A 21428-nucleotide genomic window follows, 5' to 3' on the forward strand; every position below is an offset into this window, starting at 1 on the left:
CACACCGCCTGCTTAAAATCAGGACTGGCTTACAACACCGAAGAGCAGTGGATCGCAGGGAACTGCAATACTGCCTGGACTGAGAAACAGGCGTGCCAAACAGAAAAACAGAGGAAGTGAATGACCTTCACTACTCCACATTTTATTTTTACCTTTTATTTTTTTATTTTTTTTAAATTTTCATTTTTTGCATCTTTTAATCAAGAAACTTTTTTTTCTTTTTTCATCACTTGATTTTACCTTTTTAATGATTACATTTTTATTTTCAATCCGTATTATTACTACTGCTATTTTATCTTTTTTTTTTTTTTTTAAAGTGTCATTTTATTTTCTCTTCATTTTATTTTGGGATTAGGGTTCTACATTCTATTTTTTATCTTTCCTTTAGCATCGTTTTACTCTACCTCAACTCTACCTTTAGGCCATCACTCTCTTCCTAACCTCCCCCTTTTCAGTGTCCTGTTTGTCTTACCCTTTTACTGCTTTAGATTTTCCCTATTCTTTCTGTTTACCCCTTGTTAAAATTTCACCCTACTTACATATCTAATCTCCAATCCCCTGCTCCAAGTCCACATACACCTTTCCCTTCGCTGTCTGAGTTATCCATAAACTTGTCCTTAACTCTGTCCTTTCGTTGTTGTTTGCTTGAATGTAGATTATATCCAATTTTTATGCTGTTTTTGTGAGATTGTTTTGCTTATTCTTCTTTTATTTATTTTTTTGTTTGTTTTGTGCTTCAGCTTTCCCTTGCCTCACTCCATATTAATTGGTGTTGTAGTTTGTACTAATCCCCAGGCACTTGTTGCTGGCATTTGCTGGGATTAGTGATTGTTCTATTGGAGTTTTATCCCCAATATATATAGTCTGTTCCCCTTTCTCTCTTAGTCAATTTCTTGTCTCTCTTACTTTTTTTTTTTCTCTTTACTTTCCCTTTTCCCAATTTCATTTTCACACTCCTTTTTTCTTTTTTTTTTCTTTCTTTCTTTTTTCCTCTTCTTCTTTCTCTTCTATCACCTAATTTGCCTTTCTCTGGTGGTCACCTTTATTGGAGGTTATTAATATCGTGAATACATTCCTGTTCAGTGCCTTGTGAGTTGTACCTGGTAGTGCTGTATTTTGTGCCTTTAAATCAACCCAGGAGAGAGAAAACTACATAACCAGACACCCAGAGAAGAGAGACCATGGGGAGACAAAGAAGCAGCCCGCATATGAAAGAAAAGCAGGCATCACCAGAAAAGGAAGTAAACGAAATGGAGGCAAGCAACCTTCCAGAAAAAGAATTCAGAGAAATGGTCATAAGGTGGCTGAAAAGAATGGAAGACAAATTCGACAATATGAGCAAGAACCAAGAGGAAATGAAGAAGAACCAAGAAGAAATGAAAAATGACATCGCTGCTGTAAAGAACTCAATAGAAAGCATCAAGAGTAGACTAGAAGAAGCAGAGGACCGCATCAGTGAGCTAGAAGACAAGATGGAAAAAAATACCCAAGAAAAGCAACTTCTAGAAAAAAAAATTAAAAGGCAGGAGGAGAGTCTAAGGGAACTTTGGGACAACACGAAACAAAACAACATCCGCATAATAGGGGTTCCAGAAGGAAAGGAAGCTGAGCAAGGAATAGAAAACCTCTTTGAAGAAATAATGACAGAAAATTTCCCAGATATAGGGAAGAAAAAACCCACACAAATCCAAGAAGCTCACAGAGTCCCAAGCAAAATGAACCCCAAAAGACCGACGCCAAGGCACATTATAATTAAATTGGCAAACACCAACGACAAAGTAAGAATCTTAAAAGCAGCAAGAGAGAGACAGAAAGTTACATACAAAGGAACCCCCATCAGACTAGCAACTGATTTCTCAACAGAAACTCATCAGGCCAGAAGGGAATGGAATGAAATATACAAAGTCATGCAAAGGAAGGGGCTGAATCCAAGAATACTGTACCCAGCAAGGCTGTCAATCAAAATTGAAGGTGAAATCAGGAGCTTCACAGACAAAAAAGGACTAAGGGAATTTATTACCACCAAACCAGCAATGCAAGAAATGCTAAAGGGTCTACTGTAAAAAAAAAAAAAAAAAAAAGAAAGAAAGAAAGAAAGAAAGAAACAGGAAGCGAAGAAGTAACACAGGGGTAAAGAATAGGAATGGCGACAAATAAGTACCTATCAATAATAACTTTAAATGTAAATGGATTAAATGCCCCAATCAAAAGACATAGGGTAACAGATTGGATAAGAAAACACGACCCATATATCTGCTGTCTACAAGAAACCCACCTCAGAAAAAAAGACGCACACAGACTGAGGGTGAAGGGATGGAAAAAGGTTTTCCAGGCAAATGGAACTGAAAAAAAAGCTGGGGTAGCAATACTTATTTCTGACAAATTAGATCTCAAACTGAAGGACATAACAAGAGATAAGGAAGGCCATTTCATAATACTAAAGGGAGCAATCCAACAAGAAGAAATAACTCTGGTAAACATATATGCACCCAATACAGGAGCACCCAAATACATAAAAAAACTCCTGGAAGATATCAAGGGAGACATTGACAGCAATACAATCATAGTAGGAGACTTTAATACCCCACTATCACCATTGGACAAATCCTCTAAACAAAACATCAGCAAAGAAACATCAATCCTAAATGACTCACTAGACCAGATGGAATTAATTGACATCTTCAGAACATTTCACCCCAAAGCCACAGAATATACATTCTTCTCAAGCGCACATGGGTCATTTTCAAAGATAGACCATATGTTGGGACATAGGCAAAGTCTCTTCAAATTCAAGAAGATAGAAATCATATCAAGCATCTTCTCAGACCACAGTGGCATAAAACTGGAAATCAACTACAATAAAAACAACCCAAATAAATCAAACACATGGAGACTAAACAGCATGCTATTAAACCATGACTGGGTTACCAGAGAGATCAAAGAAGAAATAAAAAACATCATGACAACAAATGACAATGAAAACACTACAATCCAAAATCTATGGGACACAGCGAAAGCAGTCTTGAGAGGGAAGTTCATAGCTCTACAAGCCTACTGCAAAAAACAAGAAAAAGGGGTAATAAATTACCTAACCCAACAACTCAAAGAGTTAGAAAAAGAGCAACAAGAAAAGCCCAGTGTAAGCAGAAGGAAGGAAATAATAAAGATCAGAGCACAGATAAACGACATAGAGACCAAAGAAACAATACAAAAGATCAACAAAACCAAGAGCTGGTTCTTTGAAAGGATAAACAAGATTGATGAACCTCTAGCCAGGCTCACCAAGAAGCAAAGGGAGAGGACCCAAATAAACAAGATCAGAAATGAAAGAGGTGAAATAACAACAGATCCCGCCGAAATACAAAGGATTGTTAAAAAATACTACGAACAACTCTATTCCAACAAACTGGACAACCTGGAGGAAATGGACATATTCCTAGAAAAATATAACCTTCCAAAACTCAATCAGGAAGAATCTAAACAGCTCAACATGCCAGTAACTATGGAAGAAATTGAAGCAGTCATCAAAGAGCTTCCGGCAAACAAAAGCCCGGGGCCAGATGGCTTCACAGGAGAGTTCTACCAAACATTCAAGGAAGAACTAAAACCTATCCTCCTCAGACTATTCCAAAAAATTCAAGAGGAAGGAACACTTCCAAGCTCCTTCTATGAAGCCAGCATCACCCTAATACCAAAACCAGATAAAGACAACACAATGAAAGAGAATTACAGGCCAATATCCCTCATGAATGTAGATGCCAAAATCCTCAACAAAATTCTAGCAAATAGGATCCAGCAGTACATCAGAAAGATCATACACCATGACCAAGTAGGGTTTATCCCAGGAATGCAAGGATGGTTCAATATCCGCAAATCAATAAATGTGATACATCACATAAACAAATTGAGAGATAAAAATCACATAGTCATATCAATTGATGCAGAAAAAGCATTTGACAAAATCCAACACCCTTTCTTGATAAAAACTCTCAACAAGGTGGGAATAGAAGGATCATACCTCAACATCATAAAAGCTATATATGATAAACCCACAGCTAACATCATACTCAATGGGCAAAAACTAAAACCATTTCCCCTAAGAACAGGAACAAGACAGGGATGCCCACTCTCACCACTCCTGTTTGACATAGTACTGGAAGTATTAGCCACTGCAATTAGACAAGAAGAAGAAATAAAAGGCATCCAAATTGGAAAAGAAGAAGTAAAGCTGTCCTTATTTGCAGATGACATGATATTGTACATAAAAAACCCGAAAGACTCCATCAAAAAACTAACAGACTTAATAAATGAATTCGGCAATGTAGCAGGATACAAAATTAACACCAAGAAATCTATGGCATTTCTATACACCAACAATGAACTTACAGAAAGAGAGACTAAAAAAGCAATCCCATTTTCCATCGCACCAAAAAAAAAAAAAAAAAAAAAAAAAAAAAAAAAAAAATTAAGATACTTAGGAATAAACCTAACCAAGGAGGTAAAAGACCTATATGCGGAAAACTACAGGACACTGAAAAAAGAGATAGAGGAAGATGTAAACAGATGGAAGAACATACCATGTTCATGGATTGGTAGAATCAACATCATTAAAATGTCCATACTACCCAAAGCAATCTATAGATTCAATGCACTCCCCATTAAAATACCAACGGCATATTTCACAGACCTAGAAAGAACTCTCCAAAAATTCATCTGGAATAAAAAAAGACCCCGAATAGCCACAGCAATCCTGAGAAAGAAGAATAAAGTAGGAGGGATCTCAATACCAGATTTCAAGCTGTATTACAAAGCCACTGTCATCAAAACAGCCTGGTACTGGCACAAGAACAGACATATAGATCAATGGAACAGAATAGAGAATCCAGATATCGACCCAAACCAATATGCGCATTTAATATTTGACAAAGGAGGCATGAACATACAATGGAGTCAAGACAGTCTCTTTAATAAATGGTGTTGGGAAAATTGGACAGATACATGCAAAAAAATGAAACTAGATCACCAACTTACACCATACACAAAAATAAACTCAAAATGGGTACAGGACTTAAATATAAGACAGGAAACCATAAAAATACTAGAGGAATCCACAGGCAGCAAAATCTCAGACATATGCCAAAAGAACTTTTTCAGTGATACCGCCCCTAGGGCAATGGAAGCCAAACAGAAAATAAACAAATGGGACTACATCAAAATAAAAAGCTTTTGCACAGCAAAAGAAACCATCAACAAAACAACAAGAAACCCCACTGTATGGGAGAACATATTTGCAAATGGTATCACTGATAAAGGTTTAATCTCCAACATCTACAGGCAGCTTATACAACTTAATAAAAGGAAGATAAATGATCCAATACAAAAATGGGCAACGGACCTAAATAGAAGCTTTTCGAAAGAAGACAGAAGGAAGGCCAAGAGACACATGAAAACATGCTCAAAGTCACTAATTATCCGAGAGATGCAAATCAAAACAACAATGCGATACCATCTCACACCTGTCAGAATGGCTATCATCAACAAATCAACAAACGACAAGTGTTGGCGAGGATGCGGAGAAAAAGGAACCCTCGTGCACTGCTGGTGGGAATGCAGACTGGTGCAGCCACTGTGGAGAACAGTATGGAGTTTCCTCAAAAAACTGAAAATGGAACTCCCATTTGACCCAGTAATCCCACTCCTAGGAATATATCCTAAGAAACCAGAAACACCAATCAGAAAGGATATATGCACCCCTATGTTCATAGCAGCACAATTTACAATAGCTAAGATTTGGAAACAGCCTAGGTGCCCATCAGCAGATGACTGGATCAGAAAACTATGGTACATCTACACAATGGAATACTATGCTGCCGTAAAAAAGAAGGAATTACTACCATTTGTAGGCACTTGGATGGAATTAGAGAACATTATGCTAAGTGAAATAAGCCAGTCAATGAAAGAAAAATACCACATGATCCCACTCATTTGGGGATAATGAAAAACATTATAAACTGATGAACAAAAAGATAGTTACAGAGGCAGTAAAGCATCAAACAGACTGTCAAATTACAGTGGTAAGGCTAGGGAGAGGTGGGGGAAATAAGAGATCAACTGAAGGACTTATATGCATGTATATAAGAGTAACCAACGGATGCAAAACATTGGGGGGTGAGGGCATGTATGGGAGTGGGGTGGGGGTGGGGGGCAATGGTAAGATATGTACACATATAATACCTTAATAAAAATTTGAAAAAAAAAAAAAAAAAATACAATTAATAATTAAAAATCTTTCAAATCCCTCTGAAAACCAGACCCAAGTTTTAAAGAATTTTTTTAATATTCAAACTCTTCCAAGACTAAAAAAGATGGAAGTTTCTCAAATTCCTTCAGTGAGGTTAGTTTAACTTTGATTCCTCAAGCAGACAAGGGCAGGCAAACCCAAGCCCACAGTGAATGAAAGATATGAACTGCCCATATCAGAATCAAATAATTGTTGTGTGCCTTTTAACATATCCCTGGGATTATAAAGGTGAACCTAAATAGATGCTATTATTGTAGAAGTGGTGCAAAGGATACATTATCCCTGAATAAATGGAACTAAAACGTAGTCAATTTTCTATAGCTTACTCTTGGAGTTATCATCAAATATTAAAGAAAGATTGATTTGTACCCAAAAAAGGGGGTTCCTCTCATTTTCAATGTTGTTATTTTTTTTTTATTTAGAAAGCATTCTCTCTTTTTCAAAAGTTGTGGAAAAGCTATTGCAGTATTGTACAGCTATTTTACAAGTACACTTATAATTTTATGGGAAGAAAAACAATCACAATTCAAGAATTTTATTGTGCAATAGAAAAAACACAATCACCCAAAGATGTATATTTTGAGGATCAATAACCAAATGAAGACAAAAATACATCTTACAATTTTTACATAGCTATGTAACCTCTCTCAATCACCAAGAACTGAAAAGAGTAAGATTCTATTAAAATGAAATAAAAGCATTGACAGCCATGAGTTCACCCTGAGGATATAACAAACCATTGGTGATAAAGTCATTTATAGAGAATATTATCATTTGGCCTTTATAATGTATTTTCTCCCAGCTGATATCAGACTAGCTTAAATTAAAAAAAAAAAATCACTATTCTCTCATGAGCTAACATTATCTCCTCATGCACTTCTTCCAAGAACTACTAACAGTAGTGACTTTTAAAGGAAAATATTGGAGAGAAAAAAGACAAATTTAAAAGTACAAATTAGTAATTGCTTAATTGCATTTATCTATCATAGTCAAAGCTACTTTTTATTAGATTAGCTTTCTAAATTGAAGGAGAGCAGAAAATATATTTAATCACTTAAACATAATTTGAAGCATACAGTATACAGAAGGGATCTGCATAATAAAACATTTGCTACATTCATTTACATAATTTTATAATATTTTAAGCTAAAATTTATCTCTCAACTCTTTATTACACTTGTATATTTAAATTGCTTTAACACATCAAATAAAAAATATGTAGTGCAGCCCTAACCATTTTGGCTCAGTGGATAGAGCGTTGGCCTGCGGACTGAAGGGTCCCAGGTTCGATTCCGGTCAAGGGCATGTACCTGGGTTGCGGGAGGCAGCTGATGGATGTCTCTCTCTCATCGATGTTTCTAACTCTCTATCCCTCTCTCTTCCTCTCTGTAAAAAAAATCAATAAAATATTTAAAAAAATATGTAGTGCACATTAAAATGAATGAACTAGAAATCACTTGTTCACCTCATTCTCATTACTTTCAAGATCTTTAAAACTTCTATTAACAAAGTCAGTTTTTTAAAAGAACAAAAAAAAAGTCAGTTTTAGAATTTCCGTATATTTCTCTAAATTGCACCTTGTAGGTGCAGCTACAATAAGCAGATGAATAAATAAATAAATCTATTTCAAGGGAATAGGTATTTTATTGAAACTATCGTATATAATAAAAGGCTAATATGCAAATTGACTAAACGGAAGAACGACTAGTCACTATGATGCGCAGTGACCACCAACGCAGGAGCTGCCAGCCAACCTCTCGGTCCCTTCCCCCAGCCAGCAGGCTCCGATTGCCCAGTGGGGAATAGGGAACCAGGGGTGGGTGGCAGCAGACACGGGCAGCACCAGGGCCCTGATTGCCCCGCCGGTCACCCCACACACAGAGGGTGACCAGTGGCAGCGGGGGGCAGAGCTGGCTGCCGGCAGCCAGGGAAGATCAGCCCTCATCGCAGGCCAGGCCAAGGGACCCTACCTGGGCACGAATTTTGTGTGCTGGGCCTTAGTCCTATATAATAAAAGGCTAATATGCAAATCAACCGAATGGTGGAATGACCGGTCGCTATGATGCGCACTGACCATGAAAGGGCAGACACTCAATGCAGGAGCTGCCCCCTAGTGGTCAGTATGCTCCCACAAGGGGAGCACCACTCAGCCAGAAGCAGGGGTCACGGCTAGCAAGTGCAGCGGTGGTGGCAGCTTCTCCTGCCTCTGCAGCAACACTAAGGACCCCTCCGGGTATATCCCCCGAGGGGTCCTGAACTGCGAGATGTCTCAGGCTGGGCTGAGGAACCCTCCCGCCCGCACCGCCCCCTCCGAGTGCATGAATCTCGTACACAGGGCCTCTAGTACTTTTATAAAAATCCATGATATCCCCACTCCTAGAAATGCCACATGTAGTTCTCACTGCAGCATTTACTCATGAACTAAATAAATATTAATTACCTATTAAGCATTAGGCATTATGCTAGATACTAGAGATAGGAAGATTAGTCAGTGTTCCTATATTCAACAAGCTTATGGTCTAGTAAGTCACACTATGAAGAAAAAGATCGTTGGACTCAAAGACAAATAACTGGTGGTAAATAAAGGGCCCCCCGCAGAATGCTGACTACAGATATTAGCACTTTTCAAGACACTAAGACAATGTAGAATGAGATACAAACTTTCTTTAAAAGTATTTATTTAAGGTTGAGGTGGTGTGAATTCATCGGTATTCAAAAACTTTCCCAATACTAGAATTAAAAGGATATTTCTCAAATTTGGAAATAGTTCAACATAGGATAATAAAAGTACTATCTGTATAAAAGAAAGAATAAAACAACATGAAGTTATACATATTAAAATGAACATACATGTAGGTTTTAAAATGTTATAAATTAATGAAATTCATTCCATATTAATAATTTTAACACCCCAGCATCGAGTCTAAAATAAATGGACCCTCATACACATATTTTATTCTCCTATACAATAGATTCTGCAAATGAAAAGGAATGATCACATAATAAATTCTCAGAACCTGCTTTCCCTACATCATATCAGTGCTTAAACTAAAAGCAAGTAATTAAAATTCTAGCCCTTAACAGGAACTTTCAAATTACAATTATTTTTAAAATCCTAAAGTTGAATAAGGTCTAAATTTTAGAAATATTCAACTCTACACATAGAGGTATAGAAATCTATTAAAATATAACTCTATAACACTTAAAGTGACTTTGGTCACTACCCCACCCCCTTAGTTATGAGCTTTTTATAGGATCTTATTTGTAATACCCCATCATGAACAAAATAATCATGTACACGTGAAATGGTAGTCATCTTTCATTAAAATTCTGTGTAAATGTAACACTGCCCTATAGGAAAGAAGGTAAATAGTTTGATCTTTATCTCCCAATTATCTCCTGGCAATAAAAAGGATATGTTTTGACATTAATTTCCTATTTCCGTAACTTAAAAAATAAGCCCCTCTGATCTGAAACTGGAAAAAAAGTGAGAGACAAAACATTAAAATGTATCATTAACATATTTACCGGTTTGATTCGAAGCTGACCACCCACCACCTCAAGAATCGCGTGTCTTCTGGAAACTCTCTTGTCTGTTATCTACAGTGGAAAAAAATAAAAATTTCAAATACAGCCACCTCCCCAAAAAACAACAATAACAACAACAACAAACCATGATTGTCCTCATTGAACAAAAAAACAAAACAACTCACAGATTAAGAGACCTGCCCAAATTCAGAGAAGAATAAATGGCTGAGCAGAGACTCAAGCTTGCAATCTAACAGATCCCAAAACCTACATGATGGTTTCCATTCAAGGCAGACATTTAGTGGGGATTCTTACCAATAATATTCATAAAATTAGAAAAAATCTATATGTTTTTATTAGAAAACATTTCAAATACAGTAAATATAGTGTAGATTATGATGACCAATAGCTTTTAAAAGCAGCAGTCTAGTAAGTGTAAAAGGTAGGACTATAGGCTTTAGGGTCAGGCAGACCTGCGTTTGAGCTCTGGAGCCATCAGCACTACTTAAGACAGTGGTCCGGCAAACTCATTAGTCAACAGAGCCAAATATCAACAGTACAACGATTAACATTTCTTTTGAGAGCCAAATTTTTAAAACTTAAACTTCTTCTAACGCCACTTCTTCAAAATAGACTCGCCCAGGCCGTGGTATTTTATGGAAGAGCCACACTCAAGGGGCCAAAGAGCCGCATGTGGCTCAAAAGCCACAGTTTGCCGATCACGCACTTAAGACAACAGGAAGGTAGGAGAGGGAGTAGTGACAATCAAATGTTTACAGTGAAGAAGAGACTATCATCTAATATATACTGTACATTTGCTTTCTGTGTTTGAGCCAATAGTGCTCTACTTATGCTCACAATCATTTCTGCATACAAACGTTTAAAAACTGTTTGCACTTTAAATGTTAAAATAGCCAAGGATGCATGGCTATAAACACAATAGTTCAGATTACCTTTGCATTTTGTGGCTGATTCATATGACAACATTTCAAGCATCAACTTAGGATAATTACTTGGTCCATCTTATGGTTACCTTAGCATCTATCATTTACCCACATCACAACCAAAATTATAGGTAAAAGCAGACTACAGTAATGCCTAAATTCAATTAAATCCATTAGATCTGCAAAACCTGTCAAAATGTGGAACTACCAGGAATCAGTACCCATTTTTTTAAAGCCAGAAAGCAGTTCCATACTTAAGACTGTAACTAAAAAGTAGTAACATCAAGCATCACAGCAGAATGAATTCCACATCCATAAATTTTCCACACAGCCGCAAGTTAATATTTAGAATATTTTCTAAAATAAAGTATCTTTTTTATTGTTGAAAATATTACAGATGTCCCCTTTTTCCCCTATTGTCTTCCCTCCTCCTCACTCCCGTCCCCTCCCCAGGCCTTCATTGAACTAAGTATCTTAAAGGCAGCCCTATTAAAATTAGCCACTATTAGCCACCATGGTTATTTCAGAAAAGTAAATATAAACTAATAACCTATTCTACCAGAAAAGAAAAGATAGAAATTCAGAGGTTCCTATAATCTTTCCAATAATGCACCTCAGTGGGCCAAAATCAACAGCAGTTATCTAATAACCCACTTTACATTTGCATACAGCTTTCACTTAAGTGTTGAGATTCACTATAAACAGTACTTAATACTATTATAGCTATTATTCACATTTTACATATTTGGAAATTGAAAGCCCAGAGAATTTAAGTAACTTTTGTAGGTCATTTTTGAGCAGGTAGTCCTCCAAATTCATACTGTTATTAATAAAAATACGTGAGAAAAATATTCATGTGATTCTACACCTACATGTAATCATTCAGACATAGTTTCAATAAATGCAAATTATTCTGTGGCTGAGAGTAAGAAGTTTCTATTTCTAACTCGAATACTAAGATCTCATTGTTAAGTTCAATAATACAAGTCAATTTGCTAACCAATTCTATCCTATATAATAAAAGCCCAGCAACCGAAATGGCAGAATGACCAGAACGACCACGGCCCCTTGCCCCAGCTGGCCCCGCCCCCCCAGCGAGTTGTTAGAGGTGATCAGGCGGGAAGGTGAGTGGTTAGGAGCAATGAGGCAGGCAGGCAGAGGTGGTTAGGGGTGATGAGGCAGGCAGGCAGTGGCAGTTAGGGGTGATCAGGCAGGCAGGCAGAGGTGGTTAGGGGCGATGAAGCAGGCAGGCAGTGGCAGTTAGGGGTGATCAGGCAGGCAGGCGAGTGGTTAGGGGAGATGAGGCAGGCAGGCAGAATGGTTAGGGGTGATCAGGCAGGCAGGTCAGTGGTTAGAGGTGATCAGTCAGGCAGGTGAGCAGTTAGGAGCCAGTGGTCCCAGATTGCGAGAGGGATGTCCAACTGCCAGTTTAGGCCTGATCCACAGGGATCCCTGCGGGATCGGGCCTAAACTGGCAGTCAGACATCTCCTGAAAGGTCCTGGATTGTGAGAGGGGGCAGGCTGGACTGAGGGACCCCCCACCACCACATGAATTTCGTGCACCGGGCCTCTAGTAGAATAATAAACTGTCAAACATGAAACCATGACACATAATGATGTGTAATTGTCCAGCTTGGGTTTCTTTTTTTCCAAGCTATATTTTTGCAGGAAGCAATAATGGACTCTTCCTATCTGTCTGAAGTAAGCTTCACTGACAGACACACCAGCAAGAAAGATTTTTAAATAATATAAAAGTATAATATGACCTCTAGTGGTCACATGACTCCACACAATGTAATTTCATTGCTAGATGTGCATCTCTATAAAGAAACAAAAAAGTGCTTTGAAATTAACATCCCTCAGTCATCTAGTTATAATTGTCCCTTTTAAACCATACCTTTAACAAATGAGTAAGATTTAAAAATATTATGTTTTCTCAATGGAAAGCTTAAAGGTCTAATAAATTATCACTAAAGCTTATTTTAACTTCAGGATGGGGTGAGAAGGGTGGGTGGTAGGTAGAAGGTAGGTCACAAATAAATTATCCTAAATGTCTTAGGACCTGCTTACTTTAACAGTTGGTCACTGCTCCTTGTGCAGAATGAATATCTACACATTGTTATTAATATATTAACTGTAACAGCAATAATGTATCAAGACCAAGAACACTATACATATCATGTATTATCCTTTTCAATCTTCACAAAATCTGTGAAGAAGATACTATTATCTTCATCTTTAGAGGTGAGAAATGGCAGTAAAGAGAGATTAAGCAATTACGTAAAATTATGTAGCTAATGAGCAGTGGAACCAGGATTTAAACCCACAGAATCTGATTCTAGAGCAGCCGTGGGCAAACTACGGCCTGCGGAGTTCAGCTGTTCTATCCGGCCCACGGAGCCGAAAGAGCGGAGGGTTCTCTTGCTCCCCCCTCCGCTCCTTCACCAGCAGCAGTGTTAACATGGCAACGTCGGGAAACACGGCCGCAGCTCCTTCTTCTGAGTGGGCGGATTTATATCCGCCCATTCAGTAGAAGGAACAACCTCTCAATCTTCCAGAGGCTCCTTGTAATGCCCGCGGACGCATCTCCCGACATCACCCTGGGAATGCGTAGACAGGTTATCGTGGTGATGTAGGGAGACACACCCCTGGAGAGCACAGTATCAGAGCACAGTTTGAAATGAATAAAACTATTGAAATAAAAAAAAAAAAAGACCGTACCCTTTTATGTAATGATGTTTACTTTGAATTTATATTAGTTCACACAAACACTCCATCTATGCTTTTGTTTCGGCCCTCCGGTCCAGTTTAAGAACCCATTGTGGCCCTCGAGTCAAAAAGTTTGCCCACCCCTGTTAGAGACACCTTTGCTCTTAACACTGTACTGCCCTCATTATCGTTAGGTAAAACATCACTTTTTAGATTATTTACTAGAATACATGAACAAAACTGGAAATAAAGCAGAATGGCTATTTAACCAGCAAGTAGACATTCTGAGAAAATTTAAGCTCTAAATAAAGCTCCAAGAGGCCTCAGGCTCTCACTTGGTCCTGTTTATTCTAACGGTCATACCCAAGTCTAACAAGATGTGTTATCTAAATTCTCAATTCTCTATTCACAGTAGAGAATAAAGTGGACAGGGTTTAGTAAGCAATGCATTGACAATGGGGTGTGGATGGGAGAAATGACTAATGTTGGTCTGCAAGTGGAAAGAGAAAGGCTATAGAAAAGCAAAGAAACCCCAGGATTCAAAAAGAATACGCTGGCTAGAAGCTATTGAGAGTAGGGACAAATGACATAATATCCTTCAAAAGGTACTAAAGCTTACCCCAAGTTTGCTTATTGATTATAGGAATCATTGGATTTAAATGAAAACTTCATTTGAAAGTCAGACATTTTTGTATCTTAGCCATAAAAATAGTTAAAATCAAGGAATTCCAGTTTCATATAGAATAACTGTAGCCACCTAAAAATCCTAATCATACCACATACCTCCCCCAAATTTAAGATCAATAAATAAAACCAACTATATCACACATCTAAAGTACTAGGAGACAGAGATTACCCCAAACTTTAATTTACATATAAGAAGGGAAAGAGACATCGAATGCAGAAGACAAAGCTTCAGGACCTATGCTGCAACCGACAAGTGGCAACTGGGAGGAAAAGAAAAAGAGAAGAGAGGGCAGTGAGTCACGGATCATATCACTCCCAGAAAAGAAGTCACACCTTGAGTGAGAAATGCTGAAAACACATCTCACTTCCAGCAGTTCAGAGGGCCAGCAAAATTGGAAATAACTTGGGCATCAATATGAATAATGATTATAATGGAATATAACACAAACAATACAAAAATAATCCATGAATTTATACCGAACTCAAGAAAGGGGCTGGGAGGAAAAGCCTTTCTTTATAAAACAACTAGAGGCCTGGTGCAAGAAATTGTGCACATTGAAAGAAAATTAATTAGAAGAAATATTTTAATATTGCTATTCGCCCTTTCTCTATAATAGAAGAGTCAAGAGATGAAAGAAAATTAGTAAAATGTATATGAAAATAATATATAAATTGATTAATAAACAATAAACATGATATAACAACAAAGACATGATATAAAAACATTGATAAAAACAATGACTGATAAATTGATTAAACTTCTAATATCTCCCTGTATACCACATTAAGAGTAAAAACACTTTCAGAGTGCTTGACTAATTTCCCTTGTGATGAAGTATTTACAACTTTAACTTTGTCACATGCCCTTCAAACTCAAGAGAAAGTAACATGTAACTGACCATGTCCAAAAATGGGTTCAGGTAGGAATATTCCTACTCTGTTTAGATTGGTGCCAGTGAGAGCTTTATATGTATCAAGTCAATGATTATTTTTAAATTGCCAGTGCACGTCATATGTACCGGTCAGCCGGTCAGTCAGAGGGATGTACGGTTGGTCGTTTAGCCTTTTATATATATAGATGCCTGCTAATGTAGAAGAAAGGAAAGTACCAAAAAATCACTATTTTGTAACCACCAAAGTATGAAGTGACTCAGTAAAGGATCAATGGATGATAATTTTCAGGTGAAAGCTTGATGGGAAACAATATTCATGAAGTCTCAAGGCATCACTCCATAGACTACACACAAAGGGAATGTCCTCTTCACTGGGAGAAGTCTGACACCACCTTCCCCAACTCATCACACTAATAACATGATGGCAAACAGAACAACCAAGAGCTGGGCCTCCTGACATGCTACTCTCAGTTCACATCACCTCTGGAATACTCTTACCCAGAATGCTTAACCTGAGTCTAACTATTTGGAAGCAATCATTCAAATCAAGCTTGTGGGCATTCTATGAAATGACTGGCCTGAACTCCTAAAGCATTAGTGCTATGAAAGACAGAACGGGTCTAGATTACAGATGATATACATGTGTGTTGTTGTTGTTAATCCTCACCCAAGGATATTTCTTCATTGATTTTTAGAGAGTGTTAGGGAGGGGAAGAGACAGAGAGAGAGAGAAACATTGATGTGAGAGAGACACATCAATTGGCTGCCTCCTGCATGTGCCCCAACTAGGGCCAGGGATCAAGCCTGCCACTGAGGTACGTGCCCTTGACCAGAATAAAATCCAGAACCCTTCAGTCTGCTGGCCAACACTCTATCCACTGAACCAAACCAGCTAGGACCAGATAATATTTGATTGGAGCCTAAATTGTTTTAAATGCTAAAAAGACATTATTGGAAAAGTTGGATAAAACTGAATGTGGAATATTAAAATGTATTACAGTTACAAATTTCTCAAATGTAATAATGAGTGTGTGTATTTATTTTCTATTTATGTAGAAACATCCTTGTTCTTAGGTAAAATGTGTTGACATACTTAGGGATAAAGTGCCATAATACATGTAGTATACTTTCAAATGGGTTCAAGAGAAAGACAAAGTAAATAAGGCAATATGTTAACTATCAATTAACCTAAGTTAAGGATATACTAGTATGTGTGTTCATTGTACTATTCTTTCAACTTTTCTGTAGATCTGAAATCTTTCAAAATGAAAAGTTCAGGGAAAAATAACTAATATTTCAAAAGTGTTGGTACTTAAGAGTTACCATCAAATTAACTAGAAAATGTAGTATACATGATTGCTAAATAACATGATAAAGTATATTTCTATTTACAGTCTCTTCAGTAAAATTAATAAGCATCTTTCTATTATACATAATTTAACTAGGCACCACAACTGATAGCTAATAGGCCACAAATCATATTAATTTTTCATTTTTACTTTGAAGAATATACACACCCTCCATCTCACCAGCACTCCCTATAATCTTCCACTGAGCCCACTTTACTCTTTATGGCATACCTGGCCTCTGGCAGCATTTGAATTTGCACCTCACAATTTAAACTACACCTATACTTTTTAGATGCTAATTCTTCCCATGTGACACTGTGTACCAAATGCTACTAGTTGCTTAATCAATATCTACTCATTTCTTCTTCAGTACTAATAGTACTCCAATTTATTCAGGTAACAATGTGCCCAGTTAAAAATGTCCAAATGTCTAGAATTCTTTGTAGTGATGGATGGCCAAGAAACACAGTTCTAGCAAAGGATATAAGAGGGACTGTGTTTTAACCACATTTTCTAGCTTCTGTAACTTCTGCTTTGATACCTAGGGCATTACTGACAAGAAAGAACTACCCCTCCCAGGGTTATGGGATTCTTAGAGATAATAAATGAGTGACTCGCCTGTAAGTGCACATTTCATATGCAAACTAACCAATCCAAAACCTTACCCCCAATCCCATGGCCTTACCTGGCTCTTACACTGCCCTAATCACCACAGGGGTAGGCATCAGACAACTAAGGGCAGTCCCAAAGGACCCTGAGCTCAATAAAATTATTCAAACTAGTCCATCCTAAACCTGCTTCCTTGCCTTGCCCATTCATTCAGGAGAAAGGCACAATAAAGGCTTTCCCCTCCAGTGTCCCTAGCTTTCTCCACCTTCTGCCTTCCACTGACCTAGGGTTCCCTAGTGTGGCCCTGCATGGTGTGCCCTTCTTTGCCTTGGGAACTGTGAGTAATAAATTGTCTTTTCAGTGGCAATCACCTCCTGATCAGTTGGCCTCACCATACCTGATTAAAACCATAAAATCTATATTTTAAAACAGAGTAGAGCTGTAGAGCACCTTTTGCCCTCTGCCTTTCTTTCTTCCTGCTTAAAAGTGACTCCTCAAAGTACAGCAGCCATCTACGACTACAGACATGAAAACCATATGCAAAGGCTGAGCAAGGAGCACAGAAGAGCCCATTCCTGGAGTAGCTGCACCAGCCCTGACTGACTGCCCCTGTGATTCTCTATTACAAAAGAAAAACCTATTTGATTAAGCTGCCATCTACACTTTTCTGTTACTTACAGCCAAGAGCAATTATGATTAACACCCATTACTTTAGCAACTGTTATATTGATACTAGATATCTAATAACAAATTCATTTATGCTCAGCCATTTGGAGAAAGAATATTAAGAAACAGAAAAGCTAACTAAACTAAGCACTCAAGAACAAGAACTTTCTTTAATATTAAAGAACTAGAGGCCCAGTGCACGAAATTTGTGCATGGGCGGGGTCCCTTAGCCCAGTCTGCACCTCTCACAATCTGGGACATCCCTCTCGCAATCTGGGACTGCTGGCTCCTACCCGCTCACCTGCCTGCTTGCCTGATCGCCCCTAGCCACTCTGCCTGCCTGCCTGATCACCCCTAACCCCTCTGCCTGCCTGATCATCCCTAACCACTCACCTGCCTACCTGATCGCCCCTAACCACTCACCTGCCTGCCTGATTTCCCCTAACTGCTTGCCTGCCTACCTGATCGCCCCTAACCACTCTGCCTGCCTGCCTGACCGCCCCTAACTGCCTCTTCCTGCCTATCTGATCACCCCTAACCACCTCTGCCTGCCTGCCTGATCACCCCTAACCACCTCTGCCACCGCACTGCGGCTTTGTCCAGAATGACGTCTGGAAGGTTGTTCAGCTGTCCGGTCTAATTAGCATATTACACTTTTGTTATTATAGATTGGGTATCATGTGGCAGGAACTCAGAAAAGAAACCCTGATGGATACCCAACCTGAAGGATAATGCTGAAGTCACTCCTCTCCTCTGTGAACAGCACTAAAGTGATAGCAGTTTTCTACAGGTACTATAAAAATACCTTTTACTTGAATTCTTCATGTTGTTTCTTGACTGGGGGCAGGGCTCTCTGTTTTTATATGACTTTTGTATTGATACAATGTGGTTCCCTTACCTTTGATTTTCTGGTTTTGAATTGAATGTTTCATGCATTATGATCAAAAGTTTGTGCCAGAAGAGAGAGACATAAAAAAAATAAAGGAACTGTTTGTGACTTGTTTGCCACATATTCATTTTTAGCATTTATTGAAGTCAAACAAAATGAAGATTTTCTTATGCTACCAGGAGAAATGCTTAGATGTTTTGAATCAAGGTCTCTAACCTATTTGTTTATTATTTCCAAAATCCTAAAAATAAACCTGAATAAGTAAAAGCAGAATAGCTACTGGATCCTGAGATAGAATAGAATGGTACCATTCATTTCATTTTTGTCTATATGTATTTACAACACCAGTTAATTTTTCTTAAGATATTTTCCCAGAGAAATTTCTGAATATTATATAACTCAATAATTCAATGTTCCCATTTGGCCTGCTTCCTATAAATGTAAGAACAAAAAAGAGATAAAATTTGTTTGTTTGTGTGTTGTTTTTTCAGTATAAATTACATAGCCCACTAAGGCCTAAGAGAATAAAAATTTCCTTGTACAGTACTTTATAATTTTCAGTGCTTTCACACAAGATTATCTAGTTTGCTCTATCAACAACTAATAAAAAACAGACCAATTCAAACTTTCATGGTAGAGAAAAATAGAAAACCATTTGAGATCTGGGTTTGTGTTATGGGAAAATGTACAAACCCAAAGAAGCACAAGATCTATTTTAGGCATGATTTGCATAAAATTCCTCAAACAGTGTGTGTGTGTGTTTGTATGTATAAAGTCAATAAAATCTAAAATTAAGACCTGAATTGAATAGGCTGGCTACTATAAAGCATCTTCAAGCCATAAAGTTTTCTTATCTAGAGAGCTTCCTAGTATCGGGTCCAGCATACACTCCAAAGCTCAATCACCAACACTGAGACTCTACCATAACATTACATTAGTTTATCTTATTCCTCATAAGAGCAAAAGTTAATTGACATAAGATGTTTATTATTTCACTTGGAATTTACCCAAGTCCAATTTCTGATATTAAGAAAAGACAACTTTGGCCCCATCGGTGTGGCTCAGTGGTTGAGTATCCCGGAGGTCCTGGATCGATTCCCAGTCAGGGCACACGCCAGTTGCAGGCACAATCCCCAGTAGGGGGCGTGCAGGAGGCAGCCGATAACTGATGTTTGTATCTCTCCCTCTCCCTTCCTCTGAAATCAATAGAAATATATATATTTTTTTTAAAAAGGACAACATTGAGAAAATATACTTGATTTTGGCCATAAGTTCTCTAGACAAACTCTAATTTACAAATAAGCTTACAAAGGTTATTAGTATACTGGAGATGAAGTAGTTTTTTGAAATTTGTGAATATACTTTTCCATAAGAGTAACAGGATAAATGGTAAGGTTATCAGGCTATCTCACAAATACCTATTTAATCCACAATACTGATGAAATGTGGATCATGTCGATTTTTAAAAGTAAAATCCAAAACTTTCTGGTCTCCTAATTCAAGGTTGCTGAGTTGTTAGCCAATATGATGGAACTGTGCTGACTTGCTGCTGTTGAAATTTCAACTCACCTAACCTGTTTGGCTTGCAATGCAGCTTGCAGAGTGAATGCTATACAAGTGTGAGAACATCATCTTCATCATCAATATATTATGGCAGGGACAACATAGTGAGTAAATGCATAAGCAAAGCTTAGCAGGACAAAACTGCATTTAAATCCTCATTTGAGACCTTGGTAAATTAAACTTTCTTGTTACTTATTTAGTTCAGTTCAGCAGACCTTTCTTAAAGACCTATTCTGTGCCAAGCATCTCTCATAGTGTGTCTAGAAGTGGTGTTGAACTCTGGTTTCATAACAGAATCATCTTCAAAGCTTTTTTAAAAAAAAACACAGATATCCAGATAACACCTACAGAATCAAGTTACCAGAGAAAGGAGCTCATACAGAAGTATGAAGGCATATGAAAAAAAATGGCAGATGGTAATTTTTATATACATAAGAAAAGTAATTCACTACACACCTACTAGAAGGCCCAAAGCCAAAACACTGACAATACCAAACTCTGATGAAGATTTGGGACGGGAACTCTCATTCATTGCTGGTAGAAATGCAAAATGGTACAGCCACTTTGGAAGACAGTTGGCAGTTTCTTATAAAACTAAATACATTCTTACCATACACTCCTGTAAATAGATGTTTAAAACAGCCTTAGTCATAACTGTCAAACTTGGACGTAACCAAGATGTCCTTCAGTAGGTAAAGGGATCAACTGTAGAACATCCAGACAATGGAATATTACTCATCATTAAAAAGCCATGAAAAGCTATGGAACCTTAAGTACATATTACTAAGTAAAGAAGCCAATCTGAAAAGTCTACATATGCATACTGCATGATTCCAATGATATGATATTCTGCAAAAGGTAGAACTATAGAGGCAGTGAAAAGTTCAGTAGTTGCCAGGGGCTGGGAGGGAAAGGAAGGATGAATAGACAGAGTACAGAGGATTTTCCAGATAGTAAAACTATTCTGTGTGGTACTACAATGGTGGATACATGACTTTACACATTTGTCAAAACCCATGGAATGTACACAAAGACTGAACCCTACTGTAAACTGTGGACTTTGAGCGATAATGACATGTCAATATAAGTTCATAGAACATACCACTGGGTACAGTATGTTGATAATGTGGGAGGCTGCAGATGTGGGGGGGAGGCAGGGGCAGAGGTAGATTATGACTCTGTACTTTCAACTCAATTCTGCCTAAAACTGCTTCACAAAATAAAACCTTTAAAAAAAGAGAAAGAAAACTAATAAATGCTATAAAAGTAATGTCTGTAAAAAGTTAAATG

The 21428-nt window shown here is 37.7% G+C and overlaps 1 protein-coding gene across 1 annotated transcript in view; it reads right to left on the minus strand.

Moving 5' to 3' along the window:
* The window catches only part of APLF (aprataxin and PNKP like factor), a 67224-nt gene that overhangs the window by 43338 nt on the left and 2458 nt on the right, over positions 1 to 21428 (minus strand). The window contains exon 2 of the mRNA XM_080684572.1: positions 9830 to 9901. Coding sequence (XP_080540698.1) covers positions 9830 to 9901 — 72 coding nt within the window. The remainder of the gene's footprint in view (positions 1 to 9829; positions 9902 to 21428) is intronic.

This window comes from Plecotus auritus (genome assembly GCF_963455305.1).
Source record: "Plecotus auritus genome assembly, chromosome: 8".
Lineage (NCBI taxonomy): Eukaryota > Metazoa > Chordata > Mammalia > Chiroptera > Vespertilionidae > Plecotus > Plecotus auritus.